Consider the following 15,769-nt stretch of genomic DNA (forward strand, 5'->3'; position numbering starts at 1 on the left):
GCTCTCCAGCATTAGTTGCTGGTGGTTAAAATAATAAATGATGCCTTACCTCACAGGACAACATCCAGCAATGCTCTCTTTCAGTTGGTATTAACTGAAGTTTACCTTCCTCTTATCTCAAGCTTCCAATCCTTAACTGGTGTGATTTAATACTTTCATAGGTTCTTTATGCAAAAAGTAATTATAATTTACTACACTAAACAGGTCCAGCAATCATTAATGCCTTTCTTCAGAGATGGAAGATCCTTGTTGATCTGTTTATCCTTACTCTGTAACTGCTTATCTGAAGTACAGACTTTAAGAGCTCCTTTAATAACTCAGGGTAAAAAACGGGCTGGGAGAAGAGTTTCAACTAAAATGCTGCAAGATGTTACATATGCACACTGCAGGGCTAGGGGTGACACGGGTGATGGTGCCCATCCATGGCTCCTGCAGGCACTCCAGGACAAGGAAGCGCCTGTCCCGTTCCGCACCGCACCGGAGGGTGCCGGTTGCCCTGCCGCCGCTCCTCCCTGGGCTCGGCAGCCCCATCCCGCTCGGAGGCAGCCCCTTGTTGAGCACAAGCCCCCTCTCCTACAGCCGGGCTGCCGCTCGCCGCCGGACGATGAGAACGAGGCGCGGCGATGGCTGGAGCCCTCCCCTTCCGCCCAACGGGCCGCCTCCCGCTGCGGGGCGGGGTGGGAGCGGAAACCGCTCGCGTTCGGCCGCGGGGCAGCAGCTGTGGGGTTTCGGCTCCGTTCCATCCCGTCTCGTCCCGTCCCTCTGCCGGGTCCTGGCGATGGAGGCCGCGCACCGTGCGGCGCGGTTGGCCGCCTCCTGCCTCCGCACTCCGCTGGATCCGCGCACCCGTGCGCCCGCCGCGCTGTACGAGCGGGGGCCGCCGCCCGCCGCGCCCCAGGTACCCCCGCCCAGGGGCGGGAAGCGGGGGTGCGTGCGGGGTGTCTGTGGCTCCAGGGGCCCCGCGCACGGCTGGTGGGAGGGAGGCGGGAAGCGCCGTTAGGGGTTGTTGGGCAGCGGGGTGAGGCGGGAGGCCTGAGGTGACGGGCTCAGCTGAACCGAACCAGCCTCAGCCTGACCGCAAACCGGCCCCGAGGCCGCCGCGCTCCTCCGGCACCGGTAGATGAAACCCGACAGATGGTCCCGCATCAGCGATCTCTTAATGAGCTTGTTCGATGAGCAGATTGAAGCATCGGCGATGCCCAAGGCCAAGGAAGAGGCTTGGATAGGTTTCTACAGGCGAGAGCTGAAACGGGCGGTTTATAGACCATGGCAGAAGCAGCAGATACAGAAAGAGGTGGATGGTGCCTTTCTCTGGGCTTTCTGTAACAGCTTTTAAAATTTTCTTCTTTGATCATGTAATTCATGTTGCATCAGGGCACTGTGAGAGAGAAAAAACGAGTCGATTTTTTTGCAGTGAAAACCTGGCAAAGCATAAACAAGAATTTGTTAGAATGTCAAAGCTGATTAAAATACGTCTATGTGGAATAGTCTTGTTCTAATTTTTTGACAAAGGCACTAATTCTCCAAGTTTTTAAGAACATACTGCTTTAAAAAAAAAAAAAAAAAAAAAAAAAAAAAGAAGGAAGTGTTTTTGGTAATGCAGGTTCTCAAAGCTTCTCTAATTTATGTAAGCTTTAAAAATATTTACAGAACCTGCTTACCTGCACACAGCTGCAAGCTGACACAGTTCTGGAACTACAAGCTGTGCAGAATCCTTCTCATTTTGCAGTAGGCTATGGAAATGGGAGTAAACATCTATACACAAGATAGCTCATGACTTGTTTTTAGAATGCTTATGGAAATATGAAGCTGAGAAGGGTCTGTTGTGGGGTTGTTTTGTTGGGTGTTTTGGTTTTTTTAAATAAAAGCTATTCTAGGGCTGTGTTGTAATAAAAAAATACACACTTTACAAAATAATTACAACTTTTTTTTTCTTTTGATAAGTCCCTTTGATTATATTTCTGGTATAAATATATTGATTGCAGTGACAGATTTTTAAGAATTTTATGTGCTTTAAATAGGTATAAAGAATGTTGTGGGTTACTAATTGAAATAAGTAATATTTAGGAGAGGGAGTCACAGAAAAGACAAAAAAGAAACATGTAGAATAAAACCAGATTGTTCCATATAAATCTTCATTAACATCTGTATGCAGGTATCTCTATTTGCTGTTACTGTAGTTACTGCTGTGACTGTACTAGACTTAATTAGGATAAAACAATATTAAGAGCTTTGTTCCCTTTTCTTCTAACAGTCAGAAAAATTTACAAACATCTCTTCTAGGATGGTTCTGATTTGGATTCAAATACTGACAGAGAGCAGACCCTCTCTCTAAATGGGAGCTCTGACAAGTGGATGGACCTTTCCAAAATGTGCAGTTCAAATCAAGAATATTACTTGAAGTTAGAGGAGTTGAAGAATGCCCACTTGGAGACCATAGCAAAATTAGAAAGTATGTATCAGAATAAAGTGTATTTCAAAGGAGTACAACGTTTGGACAAGAAAAACACTGCTCCTAACATGTGTTGTAGGTAAGTTTGGTGGGAACTTTTACCTGAAAATCCTCAAATGTTTTGCAGACTTCTCTTAAACAGCAGGTTTTTTCTGGGGCTGCAAAGTGTTACTTTTCTTGTTCCCTATAAGCAGATAACCACAGAAAAGTTGGTTTTAATATTAAAAATGTTTATTAACCTTGCTAAGAGACTGTAAGATTTACAAGTGTGTAGAGACTAGTGAGAAGTGCGTGCAGAGACTGGGCAGCACATTTAGTAAAGCACAGTGCCTTTCCTTAGCAAGTATTGACTTGTTCACCATCAGGATTTACTTAAAACTGTTACCTGGTGTGAGTGCCCAGTGTGCTTCTCTTTCTCCATCTCTTTCTCCTCTCCTCTTTCCCACCAGCACTGTTCCTTTTAATTATTTTTTATGACACCTTAGAGTGGAAGTTACTAGCTTTGCATCAATGATGGACTATTTTTTTCCTCTTTCTTAAAGGCCAACGTGGGAAAAGAGTTCATATCAGCCTCTCAATTTCCACAGATCCTTTTCTGACTCTGACTTAAGTGATCCCTTAGACTCAAGTATATCTGATGGGACTGACAGGGAATTAGAAGGAAATGGTAGTGAAACTGGATCATCTTCATTTGCTAAGCAACAAATTGAAAAAATGTGGGATGGGTTCTCAGTGAAAGACTACATCTTCCGCATCAAACACAGCTTACCAAGCTCACCAGTCTTCAGAGTGACACGGAAGAAACAGAAAGCATGGTCACCAAAAGTTACTGTGCCCAAGCCTTTCCAGATGACTATCAGAGAAGCTAGGAAAAAAGAAAAAAACGTCAAATCAAAGTCACAAATGGAGATGGAAAATAGCTTATTGAAGAAACAACTAGAGGAAGAAGCAGAGTGTCAGAAAAAATTCCGAGCTAATCCAGTGCCTGCTGCTGTTTTCCTTCCACTCTACCATGAAATCGTGCAACGAAATGAGGAACGTAGGAGGTCTGTGAAAGAGAGAAGCAAACTTAAGCTCTTGGCTTCTCAGAAACCGTTTAAATTCATTGAACGAGAGAAGCAAAGAAGTGAAATTAGGAAAATGCAATTAAGAGACCTTTCCATACCTGAAAAGAAAACAAGACTGTTCAAAGCAAAGCCAGTTCCTAAATATGTTTATAGTTCAGCTGTTAATGACAAGCTAAAGGAGGAAGAGCTCTACAGAGAAATCAGGATCAGAATGAGAGCTGAGGAGTTGCTACGTAATTCATCTCTACCTAACAGCAGACTGGCTTTAAAAGATAATCTAAAGAAGAAGCACAAATGCATTGAACTAAAGGGAACAGAACATAAACCCAAGATCAAATCAAATGTTCCAGATTTTGATCTGCTACACCAGAAATTTCAGGAACGGCTCCTCCAACAAAAACAAGTGAAACACCTTACAGTCTGTGAACCTTTCCATCTTCTTACTCCATATATTCCCTCAAACAAGGGGAAGATTTTGAAAGACATTGAAGACGATGAACGGAAGTTGAAGGAAACACGCTGGCCATATGCCTCTCCAAGACTTAATCCTCAAATGAGACATTCAAGTGCAAATTCACATCTTTCAGGATTTGGAGCATCTAAATCACCTAAAATCACAGAATCCACAAGACGACGGCTGCAAGCCATAAGGTGATTATTTTTATGATGCTGTGTTTTATATATGCTTTAAGAATAGACTTCCTTTGTATTTCCACATATGTAGTCAATTTTTCCATGCAGTGAATACAGTACTTAATACATTAATATAAGTGCTTATTTATAGTAAAAACCATTAAATATTTCAATACAAGACTTATTACCAAGCATTGCTAAAGAAACAGTAGTGCATTTTTCTCAGAAGGTCCATAAGAAAGGGACAAATGAGTGTTTTTTCCCAGGATATGCCTGAACCTCTTAAAATGGCACATACCTTGTGTCCTCTTATGCCAACCCTGTTTTCACCCTGTGTTTCTCTTTTGAATTTCTTTTGCCAAAGCTTCCTTTGAAGTCTTGTTTTTACTTTAAAATTAATTTAGCCTTAGTTTATTTTTCCACCCAGGAATTCACTTGAGGAAAAGAGAAAACTGGAAGAACAACAAAAAAGGAACAGAACAAAACAGAAACAAAGAACAAAAAAACTCCAGAAAATTGTAACAACTCGGGCTGAGGCCAATGACCCACATCAGAGCTTAGCTCAAGTTTCTAAATCCAAATTAAAAACATTCAGGTATTTTGTTCCGTTCCCCTGAATCCCTAACCTGTCATTCTACATTGTATGTTAAACATACAATGTAAAAAAATAGCATACGTTAAGTCTAAATAATTACACACTTGATAAACTACACACTATACAAATACTAGTAATAGAAGTGATGAAATCTGTTTTTTCAACTTAGAAACTGGTGCGTGATCTAATGACTTTGGATCAGTATGTTCCACTTTACAGTACTGTAGATCAGCTAAGAGGAGACTCTAGTGGTTTTTTTTCTTCAATTGCCACATCAGCTAAAGAGAAAAAGTTTAAAAAAAAAAAAAAAAAAAAAAAAAGGAATGTTACTACAGAATATCCTTGTACTGCTGGATCAGTAGGTGGTTGGTACTGCTCTGGTACTGTCACCTAGAGTAGCAAGTATTTCACAACTGTCCCAGCAGTTTTCCACTTACAAGGGAAAATTAGAGCAGGAATATTTTAACTCGCCACACGTAGCAGCAGCTAACCAGGAAACTGCTGGTGTGTAGGAAGAATGGGATCTGAAGTTACCTGTAGCAGAAATACAAAAGACTGCTTTCTGTACAACTGAAAAAATGAGTGCAGAGGAAAAAAAGATCAGGGCCCTTTGAGTGTGCTGTAAGTTAGCCATACAGATAGTGCTAGCTTTCTTAGTGCTGATCTAACTCCTGAACTGCTGCTTGACCTTGTGTTTGTGGCTAATCTAAGCATTTCTATTTCCCATGCTATTTAAACCTAGAAAAAAAGAAGTCCCATCTGAATGAGTCTTTAGTGAGATACATAATCTCTCTTGGCATGATGGCACTGGATTAGTCCTGTTGATTTAAGGCACTGTTAGGTGGAGAGGATGAGAGGTGCTGACTGCTCTGCCCTGCCCCTTCACACACAGGCAGGACCTAGGAATCCTAATGTCCAGTAACCAGACAAATTGCCAGTGACTGATAATTGTAGGGCAAACCAATCCAGGGGTAAACGTGATACATGTGATGACGAGATTTATAGCTTTGATTAGCAATTTTTAAATTACCATACTAAACTTTTAAGACATTTAGAATGTGGTCCAGGACAGAGACCTTTCTGAAATGAGTCTATGGAGTCTATGTCTGTCTTTATGGCAGGGAGTTAAAAGGTAATAAAGGTCTCCTAATTTATTTTTTTTTTATGTGGGTCTCTTCTTTCTAGCTAAAAGAAAAAACTTGAGGATTTATTCATTATAGACTTCTAACTCTGCACTGTTACAAGTAAGTTAGCTGAAACAGTGCAGCAACACCTTCTAGACAATACCACCAGCACACTTTTTAGTGGTTATTGACCACCAATGTTGGTGCATCGTGACCAGAACACGTCACAGAAACTGCAGCACATATTTTCTCATATGCCAAAATCATGAAGTGCAGTGGCTCAGCAGTGAAAGCCAGAAGAATCATTGCAACAGGCATTGTGTTTGGCCACGTGGGCAGTCTGGTTATCCAGCATACATCTGCGCCCACCTGCTACCTCCCCCAAAGACAGCTGAAGCAGAAGTGGTTTGGGAGAAGCAGAGTTTACCTATATAAGGTCTTGGAGAACAGAGATGCAGGTCAAAGAGCAGTCCCTTCTAACTATTTTGTTAGAGTCAAAGCTCAAGCCAAATTGCTTTTGCAACACAACCAGCAGATACTGTTAATAACAGGAGTTCTATAATGTAAGTGACCTTGGGCAGAGGATATGCTGACTCTAGGACAGAAGCAGAAAACAATCTTAGTTACAGCAACAAGGTGGAGAATGAGGAGAGTCTGGGTGTGTTTACAGATTTGATTTGAGCTCATTGAACAGCAAATTCCCCATTACAGTATTTATCTTAATCAGATTTCAGGCGTACTGTAAAATACTCATGCTCAATCCTTGTCTGCACATAAAATTATGCTATTAAAAAGCAAGATTACTTCACTAGTGCTGATGCATTAAGGCTGGTACAAATGCTTAACTTGATAATGCTTATTTCAGCACAGGCTGGGTAATAATGTATATTAATGTAAGTGGCTCTTCTAACAGATAATTAGGTTTGTAGAGAGCTGAGAGAGCAAGCAAGTAGCAACAGTGAAGTTCACTCCCTGAAAATGGTGAATAACTTGCCTTAATGCACAGCCACATTGCAGCAATTCAGAGGATGGTAAGGGAAGGAGGCAGGAGGAGACTGGTAAAATGCCCCTGAGCTCTCATACTGGCCCTGAAGTGTCTGACTTAACTATGCTAATGCTGGCCCAGGACAGAGGCAACATGACAAAGAGGTGTCTTTGTCACACATGGAGGATTACAACCCACACTACCTGGATTATCTAGTACTTTCTGTGATCCGAGATACCATGTCAATTGATGAATCAACTGTTTCATTATCCTGCTGTATTGACTGGGTCTTAGCTAACCAACTAGGAAAAAGTAGTTCACTATGATGCAGAATGTATCAAACTTCACCTTCCTATGGTGAATTCTGATTTTATCAGTTATTTCAAACCATTTAATTTTGCTTAGAACACCTAAAATATCTGTATGAAGTAAGCATTTTAAGAAACTCCTAGGTATCCAAACTAGAAAAAAAAAAACTTCAAACCCTAAGTATCAGAAAAATCCCTAAGAATCCGAACTCAGCTCCTAGTTAAACTTAATAGCTAGGATCTCTCTGCTTATCCAAAGTGTCTGGTCCAGAGACAATTTTGTTCAGTACTTACAGGCACACAGTTGCTGAGACAATGTACCTCAGACCCCATAATTACCATAAAATAATCTACCTTTTATTTATCTTTAGGACAATATTTAGTTTGCTGTGAGCATTTCTAACTTTCAGCTGCTGCACAAAAATACTTATTGGATTATAAATTAATAATAATTTACCTTGTACTCTGTTTCTCTTAGGAATTATGAGAAGCAGAGAATGCAAGAATACTTGCAAGAGTTGCAAGAAATGGAAGAAAGAGTAAATCAAAGGCCATTGCTTCTGGAAAGGGTCACTCAGGTTATCTTGTTTCTGTATTATTTCTTAATTTTATCTTCAAATACTGCATGAGATATCTGTAGTCACAGTCAAGCGTTTTTAGAAGTCTGTTGTTATTTCTGTTAGCCCTACTCCCTGTAAAAGCCACCAGTTTATGTGACTAAGCATTTATGAGTTGCTTGCACAGGGAACAGAGATGGCTGTTCTAAACTTGGTGTCCAGCTCAGTTACAACATGAATAACTAAACACAGCAAAAAATTACAGCAAAAATGTGGGAGGGTTAAGTTGAGAAAGAGCAATAAAGAAAATTCAAGTATTCTTAGTGTCTACGGTAAAGCTCAGGTGCAGGATTTTTCTCTCTCCATTTCAGTACAACTGAACACCAGCAGTGTTGGTACTGTGGTCCCTGACCTGTTCCCAAGCCCAGAGAGGCACCAAGTCATAGACTGCTGTATCCCTTCTGTTTCTGAATTTTCTGGTCTGCCACTGCTGTGGGGCAAGGTACATCTGTGTAGACTGAAGACCAAGCCTTCCTCACTTTGATATTACCTGGAGAAACAGAATTTTCACCCTCAGTTTCAGAGGTGGAGACATACATCTGTGTAATCTGTTAAACAGCAAGGTCAATCAATACTACTTTTTTAGGACAGCAGCTCCTAAAAAATAAGACAGAAGGAGAAGGGATAGGGGAGATGCACTAGGAATGCAGCATCTGATTTTCTACATGTCTGTATCTTCCTCCTCCTCCTTCAACAGCTATATACAGAATATATTGTTATTTGCCAATGGGCACAGGGAGCAAACCAAATTTGAACTATTACAGAGAAGGGAAATTTGGTGCAAAATTGCCAAGTAATGTTTTGCCATTCTTACCTGCAGTGAATAAGCATTCAACTTACCAGATGCAATTAATGAAACAGTGTTAACACAAAAAGAAAAGTATCAAAAGACATGCATTTAATGCCTTTATAGAACACATAACCATTGTGTTTTTTCCTACAGAAAAATGCCAGAATAGCTGCAGAAAAGCATTATTCTGATAGACTGAGAGCACTGGGAATATGCCCAGAGTTTATTTCAAAGAAAGGACAAACAACTAAATTGCTACAAGGCTCCAATGCTGAAGATTTTAGGAACACCACTGATGCCAGAGAAAGGTAGAGATTACTGAAGGCTTTTTTTTTTTTTTGTCACTACATACCTAATTAGAAAGCAATTTTTAATGTGAGGGGCTTTTTGTTATTGGGTGGGGGTTTTTTTGGTAGTATTTCCCAGCTAAATATTTGACTATGTAGTCAGCATTACTACTGCTAGCATTAGTATATTTTTGTGATTTTTTTTTTCCTGAATTATGTATTCTTTCATAAGACAGAGGGACAGCACTGGATACATATTATGTTATATACTTCAAGCAAGAAAAAAATTAAGAAAAACACTTCTTATTTGTTCCTTCCACCAGAAAATTCTGGGAAGTTGTTAACAAGTCACTTAATTCTGCATCACTTTTACCGAGTTTTTAAAGTAAGCTTTATAAACAAATAATTTTCAATATGCACTAGGTGTTATTATGTCAAAAGAAGTAGAAATAAATAAAATTGCAATACATAAGCAATACTGTTGAGTGACTTTATAGCACAAAAGGAGACTCTAGTGTCTCCCTTTTCCTTCATCAGTTCCAACTCATCCATGCCTACAGCAATTTGTCCTAGACTACATGAAAGCCCTGTTCCTTTTAAAACCTAATGGAAAACATCTTACTTGAAAGTAAAATTACACACGCATATTGTCTTTTCAGAGTCATGAAGGATATAATGAAAGATATTGAGTCCTTTGAGGAAGCAGCTGACAGTATTCTTCAGTCTGAGCAGTCCTGTGAGGAGAGGAAGCAGGAGGAGGAAGGAGAGAAGAAAAAAGATGTAAAAATCTCCATGCAGGATGGCCAGTCCAGTGAGCTGGAAGATGAGGAAGAGGCAAGAGTCACCCCTCAGCCTTGCCATGCAGGGGAATTTGGGTCCAGCCCCTCCTCTGGCCAGCACCATGAAGGGGAAGAGGAGGAGGAAGCAGAAGCAAAGACAGGCTTGCCACTTGGCCATTCCCAGGAGGAGAAGGAGGGTGATAATCAGTCAAGACCCAGTTCTCGGTCTGACCGGTTCTACGAGTATGAAGAAGAGGGTCAGTCTGACCCTGAAGATGAAGATGCCTTCAGATATGAAGATGAGGAATATGAAAATTATGATTCAGAAGAGAAATCCAATTATGATGATGATGATGAAGCTAACTGAAAAGCAGACGTGAGGCCTGGGGGCTCAGGAACCTTTTTCATTGCTGGCAGTGAAAACGATACCAAAGAAAAACCTGGCACTTTGCTACTGATAGAAAATGCAGTGAATTTAAACCTCTTGGTTCAACAGTCTTTGCAGGACAGAAATTTTGGCTGTTTTCCAGTAAGAAAGATCCAGTTACTAATTTCCACCAAGAAAATAATTCACTTTCATATTAATCTTTATTCTAGTCTTTTGTGACATTAGTGCACCCCTGTTCATAAAATGAACTGCAACCACTCTTTAATAATAATGTCTTCCATGCTGTGTTGGTAAGTACTGAGGTCTTAACACATCCAGCTCTTTCTATGTGCTGGCAAAGCCAGATGAGATTTTGATAAGTAACTTGCCATTATGAGGCCCTCTCAGTCTCAAATATTTCACTATTTGCAGGGTCTGTTCCTGCAATACCCTCTATGATGGTAATGAACAGACCAGACAGTGTTTTTAGCAGAGCAGCAGCTTAGGAAGACAATTGTTATGCAGTTATACCATGCAGCCAAATTAATCTTTTCAGTTCCTCCCTCCTCTCAGGGTTCGTCTTCTGCCCATTTAAGTGAGCTGAACCAGCCCAGGGATAGGGCAGATGAGTGCCATGGCTAGAAAAGATAACTGCTTTTGGAGGAAGCAAGCCATTATATCAACTCAGCTACTTTGTCCAGGTAAAATATTAAGGGTGCTGCAGTCACTGAAGGCTCTCCCTCTAGGGGTAAAATGCCTAGAACACACTGAGAGGAGCCTCTCAGTCTTCCACAGAGGTTTTGAACTCTTACAGACAAGGCAGAAGAGTAAGTCAGCAGAACAATGTTATGCCACAGATCTTGTATTACTCTCTAACCAAGCCCCAAGGCTGTTCTTTCAACTCCATTTTGTTCTGAAGAACTCTTCCCATGTAACGTAATTGTTCCTAACATAATAACAGGTGCTGACATTAATCTTCACGTTTCTTTATTGAGACAAGAAAAATACACTGTGTAAAGCAATAGTATTATTATGTCTGATAAAAATGTAGCCCAATAGTTCTAACTACATGGAAGTATGGAAAGAAGTGCTTTAGGACCTCTTCTTACACACTTGGGTACTTAGGACTACAGCTACTACACAACAAAGAATGAAAATTTAATGTTTGTTTTTTCTTTTCTTTAGATTAGTAGCAGGTTCTTCTATGTTCTTCTATTACTAACTTTATTCCTAAGATGCTATATGCAGTATTAGGAAAGAATGCATTCATCTATTAACAGACCACAAACAAGGACTGCAAATGAGCTTTGTTGGTACAGAGTACACTGTGACATTGTTCAAAGCAAGATCATTGAATAATAAATGCATTTGTTAAAACTACCAGGTTTGCTAAAGCATCTGCAATGATTAACAAAAAGGATATTTTTAAATTATATTTTTCCATGCTGCATGCAAGAGCACTAGCTAAATATGTTATTATTTCTTCCTCTTCACTTTTACAAGTTGTGTAACAATGTTTGGAAGTTTTTTAACATTTCTACTTTTATTTATTTTTGAAATGTGAGTGTAACTAAAAGGAATTTGAAGCTTTTGGTTTTAATTAAATAAATTATTGATTCTATGTATATCATACATGAAAATATTAATCATTACTTCACAAGGAAAATGAGAGTTTACAATCTGTAGTTACACCTGATACCACAATACAAACTCAAGGTTGTGTGCTTGGGTTTGTCAGTATTCTGTAATTCTGTAAAGTTGTACAATATGATACTGAATTCATAGTCATGTATTACTGATACTTTAGGTATCAAGTCTTTTTGAAAGAAGGCAGAGGAGCTCTAAATCATGCTTACTCAAATATTATTTGAAGAGATTTCACATCAGAAAAAAACAAGGAAGAGTTAGTACAGTTTCTGGAGGTTGTGCCTCAACTTTTTTAGCATTTCTGAAAAAAGCAGCATCACAAGGACGAAGGTAATCCAGTTGATACAGTTTACCTACATTTCCAGCAAGAACTTGACATAATTTACTTACAAAAGATCTTAAAGAAAGAAACCAAACTTACTGGAAGAAAAGTCTTAATGAATTAGCAACCAATTAAACTTTCAGGAAAGAAGGTCAGTTTTCACAGTGTGAATGCAGTTCGTCGTAGACACGCAATGATATTCAAACTGTTCAGCTTGCACTGTCAAAAATTAAACTGAAAAAAGAACATGCTGAATGAGCTCATGACAATGATAGAAGAATAGATACAGTTCAGTTTAAATAGCTGCAAAAAATAAGCATGTGATGGTAAAAAAAAATAAATCCTAAACTATACAACTCTATACACTGAAAAAAGCAATTCTGTTGAATCCTGCAGGCAGTCCTGGTATTCCCATCTTAAAAGGGATTTATTATGCATTTGGAATAACGCAACAAGAATGATCAAAGATAAAGAATAGTTTTCATATGCCAATATATACTAGAATTCTTTAATTTGGAGAAGATATCAAAGCTCAAACTTTGATACATTAATGGAACCAGCTATGAGCAGCACAGATTTTTAAATAATGAAATATAAGTAAAAAATATGTTTAGAAATTTTATTTCAAACAAACAGGTAATTACATGTTCCGATAAGAAATTAAAAAGAAATGAAATAACAAAAGAAAACTCACAGATAAGAGAACAATGGGGAGAGACAGGTCAGAATTAATCGGACCTCATGAAGCAAAGCACAACATTGAAAAACTGTTCAAAGAAAGAATAAGACACATGGGCACCATGCTACCATGAAATGAACAACAGGCTGGCCTAAAGCCCAAGTCATCACTGGACTTTTTTTTTTGTCAGGAGAAAGATTTAAAATTTAGACAAAACGGGAAGAAACTAATAGAATGATGTTACTGAAGTACAAATTACACTAAAGGAAAAAAAAAACCCAAACCCAAAACAATAAATTCAACATGAAAAATCCAAATTTAGCACATTACCAAGATGCAGAGTAGTTAGTACCACAGTAAGATAGAACAGAATATGTAGTACTTTTAGGGGCAACTAATATGGAGGGGAAAAAAGTCATTCAATTCACAAAAGGTTATTTAATAGAAGCATTTTAAGGTAACAAGCTCACTCAAGGAAAAAATATGATCATTTATGCTTTCAGGGAAGCTACCTAGCAGGAGAGAGGTGAATACAAAAGTTTCTCACAGATTACTGAATATTCTGTCTTTAGTATTTTAATTAATGGCCCAAGCAGAGAAGTAGAAACATGTTCCAAAATTTGCAAAGAAAATTAGAAAGGTGTATCCAGAAAAAGGTTTAAAAATATCATATGGGAAGAAGAGGATAACTTTGCATGTAGAGTGCAGTATTAAGTAAGAATTTAAAAGTGCATTTCTGTAATATGTATTCAGCACCTGAAGTTGTAAGGAGAGAGGCCCAGGTGACTTGTTGAGCAACAGATACTGAGCTATGAAATGTGATCATAAAAAAGTGATGGAATCAAAAGGTATGCCAGGCACAATATTTCCAGCAGGATTGGAAGAACAGTACTTGTAAGTCCACAAGACACTACAGATCCCATATTCTGGGTATCTAAGTGATTCTCATGGTACTGACTGTGAAATGGCCTTGTCTGGAAATTCTGTCCTGAACTGCATAGCATTCATCTGCTTGCATCTGCCACAGGTTCCCCTGCAATAAACTGTAGCCATGTTCACCATGCTGGAGAAGGCTGATTTTACAAGGCCATCTGAAGGGTCAGATTTGTTGCTTAGCTGCAAGGCATTAGCTTGGAAGTTATGTAATTTGTAGAGGATGCATGTCCCAGGAAAGGGATAAAGACTCTGGAAGTTTAGTGCTCGCAGGCAGTACATTTTTTTACGGAAAAGTTCAAGGATCAAGTGAGCCAAGGCTGGAAATGGTCATGACTTTGTAGGACCTGCACTTTAATAAGCCAGCTGTGTTTACTGCAGTTTAGAGACATCAGAAATGGTTTGTTATTAGCAGTAACAAATTTCACAGGAAAAGAGATATCATTGCCAAATAAACCAAGTGGAAGAAAAAAGCCCACAGAGAAATAAAAATTACTTTAAGTTACAGCCAGATGCAGTGCCCTGGGGTGTGACTGTTCAGCACCACAGACATCTAACTTGCACTTAATTCAGTCCTAAAATGTTAAAATATTGACAGGTTGTACATGAAGCCTATTGATATATATATTTTTAACTGTTTTATATATATATGTATATAATTCTATATATATTGATGTTTTGAAGAAGCCAGAAGTTTGGATATCATGCCTTTTCTGAGTGCAATGCAGTGCTGTGGTATTGGTCTCAGGGAAGACAATAACAATTTTGAAAGCTAATATAAAAGTGACACCTGAACAAGCATACAACTTTGAAAAACAGGCTCCAAAAAACACAACAGCCTGCTGGACTTCAGTGAGGCTATGGAAAAAAAAAGACTGTGGACCACTGTACAGCATCTTGAGCTTTGGCTATGCAACCACCCTTGTGCAGGTGTTCTATCGTTTGGTTTGCCTTCTGAATTTACCTGCATTTCTCAAGCATTCTTTGTATATATGACACAGCTTCCTCCAGAAACCATCTACTCATGTACATAATTACTGAACATCAAGCAGGAGGTTGCATTCTCTTTTCCTTTGAGGAAGAAATTATTACATTGTTCCCTTTTACAGCTGCTCTAAATAAGGAGACTAAAAAAAGAATCAGACTTTTTGAAGAAAATGCTTCAAGTCATCCCTATTTTCAAATTATTTAATTATGGTCTCGTTTAGAATCCTCAGGCTTCTGGAATGGCAGAAAGCAAAATATTTACCTGAGCTTAGCAGATAACAGGCAATCTAAGATCAAAACTTATATTAAATTTTTTTCCTAAGATATGTTGCCCACATATTATATGCCCATATCTTATTCCTAAGATAGAGTTGCCCACAAATCTAAAACAAACATCAGTTTTGTATGCAGAATACATTTGTTCAGGAATACTAATTAGATGGCACAGCTGCATGCTTACAAACATTAACATGCAGATAAAACTAGAAACATTTTGATGTGTCTCCTCACTTTTCAGTGGAATTTCAGTCTTATATCTCTGGTTGCATAAGATTTGATAACTACTTGGCACTGGGAAGAGAAAAACAGAACAAACAAACAAAAACCCCCCAGCAAAAATTGTTTCTTTCTTTAATAGGAATTTCAAGTATTTGAGGAATGCCAGATCAGAACTAAGACTTAAAACAGGATCAGAAAATTTCCCATCCCTACTGTATACTAAAAAACCCCTGGCAGTCAGATGAAGCAGCACAGAAATCAGGGAACACGTGAATAAGGCAAAATGCACAAAGAAAGTTGTAGGATCTGATGAGCTGCTTTAGATATGAGTTTTGTATTTAGGAATAACAGCTTCCACTCTGCTATATGTGCATAAACACACAGAAAAAAATCCCCAATCCAGTTTTACCGGACATCCCTACACACTTCAGAGGAAATACATCATATTTACTTGCAGAGAAAATCCTTTCAGAGACAGCTGAGCTTATAAAACAGTAAAGAGCACAAGCTTTGTCTTTCCCTAGCCTTTCTTTTCCTCCTTGTTTTTCAGACCCTTTCATTGAGTTAAATTAACTAAAATATCCCAACCAAAAGAACAGGTTAGGAGATGACAGGGACAAGCAGGGCTTCACCCTTTTAGTGCTGGCCAGTTACAATCAGTGTCTCACAGAACTGCATTCCAGGATTAGCCACATGAGA

The 15,769-nt window shown here is 39.0% G+C and overlaps 1 protein-coding gene and 1 long non-coding RNA gene across 5 annotated transcripts; one reads left to right on the forward strand and one right to left on the reverse strand.

The window, feature by feature from the left end:
- The first annotated feature begins 499 nt into the window (after positions 1–499).
- On the forward strand, positions 500–11,626 carry FAM161A (FAM161 centrosomal protein A). Of its 4 annotated transcripts, none has more exons than XM_030448457.1 (7): positions 500–898; positions 1,135–1,294; positions 2,284–2,531; positions 2,995–4,170; positions 7,643–7,742; positions 8,725–8,879; positions 9,518–11,498. In XM_030448457.1, exons 1-7 carry the CDS (start codon positions 624–626, stop codon positions 10,002–10,004), a joined length of 2,601 nt encoding a protein of 866 aa, XP_030304317.1. In that variant the 5' UTR covers positions 500–623; the 3' UTR covers positions 10,005–11,498. The 4 variants fall into 4 exon arrangements, with proteins under 4 accessions (XP_030304317.1, XP_030304318.1, XP_030304319.1 ...); XM_030448458.1 differs by having other exon boundaries at positions 1,181–1,294; XM_030448459.1 differs by lacking the exon at positions 1,135–1,294 and having other exon boundaries at positions 9,518–11,626.
- On the reverse strand, positions 840–3,289 carry LOC115598142. The gene is made up of 3 exons (XR_003987422.1): positions 3,222–3,289; positions 2,555–2,636; positions 840–1,378 (listed from the first exon to the last, which is right to left on the reverse strand). It is a non-coding gene; the product is annotated as an uncharacterized LOC115598142 (long non-coding RNA).
- Positions 11,627–15,769: the final 4,143 nt, after the last annotated feature.

Source organism: Calypte anna, chromosome 3, assembly GCF_003957555.1.
Source record: "Calypte anna isolate BGI_N300 chromosome 3, bCalAnn1_v1.p, whole genome shotgun sequence".
In the NCBI taxonomy this organism is placed as follows: domain Eukaryota; kingdom Metazoa; phylum Chordata; class Aves; order Apodiformes; family Trochilidae; genus Calypte; species Calypte anna.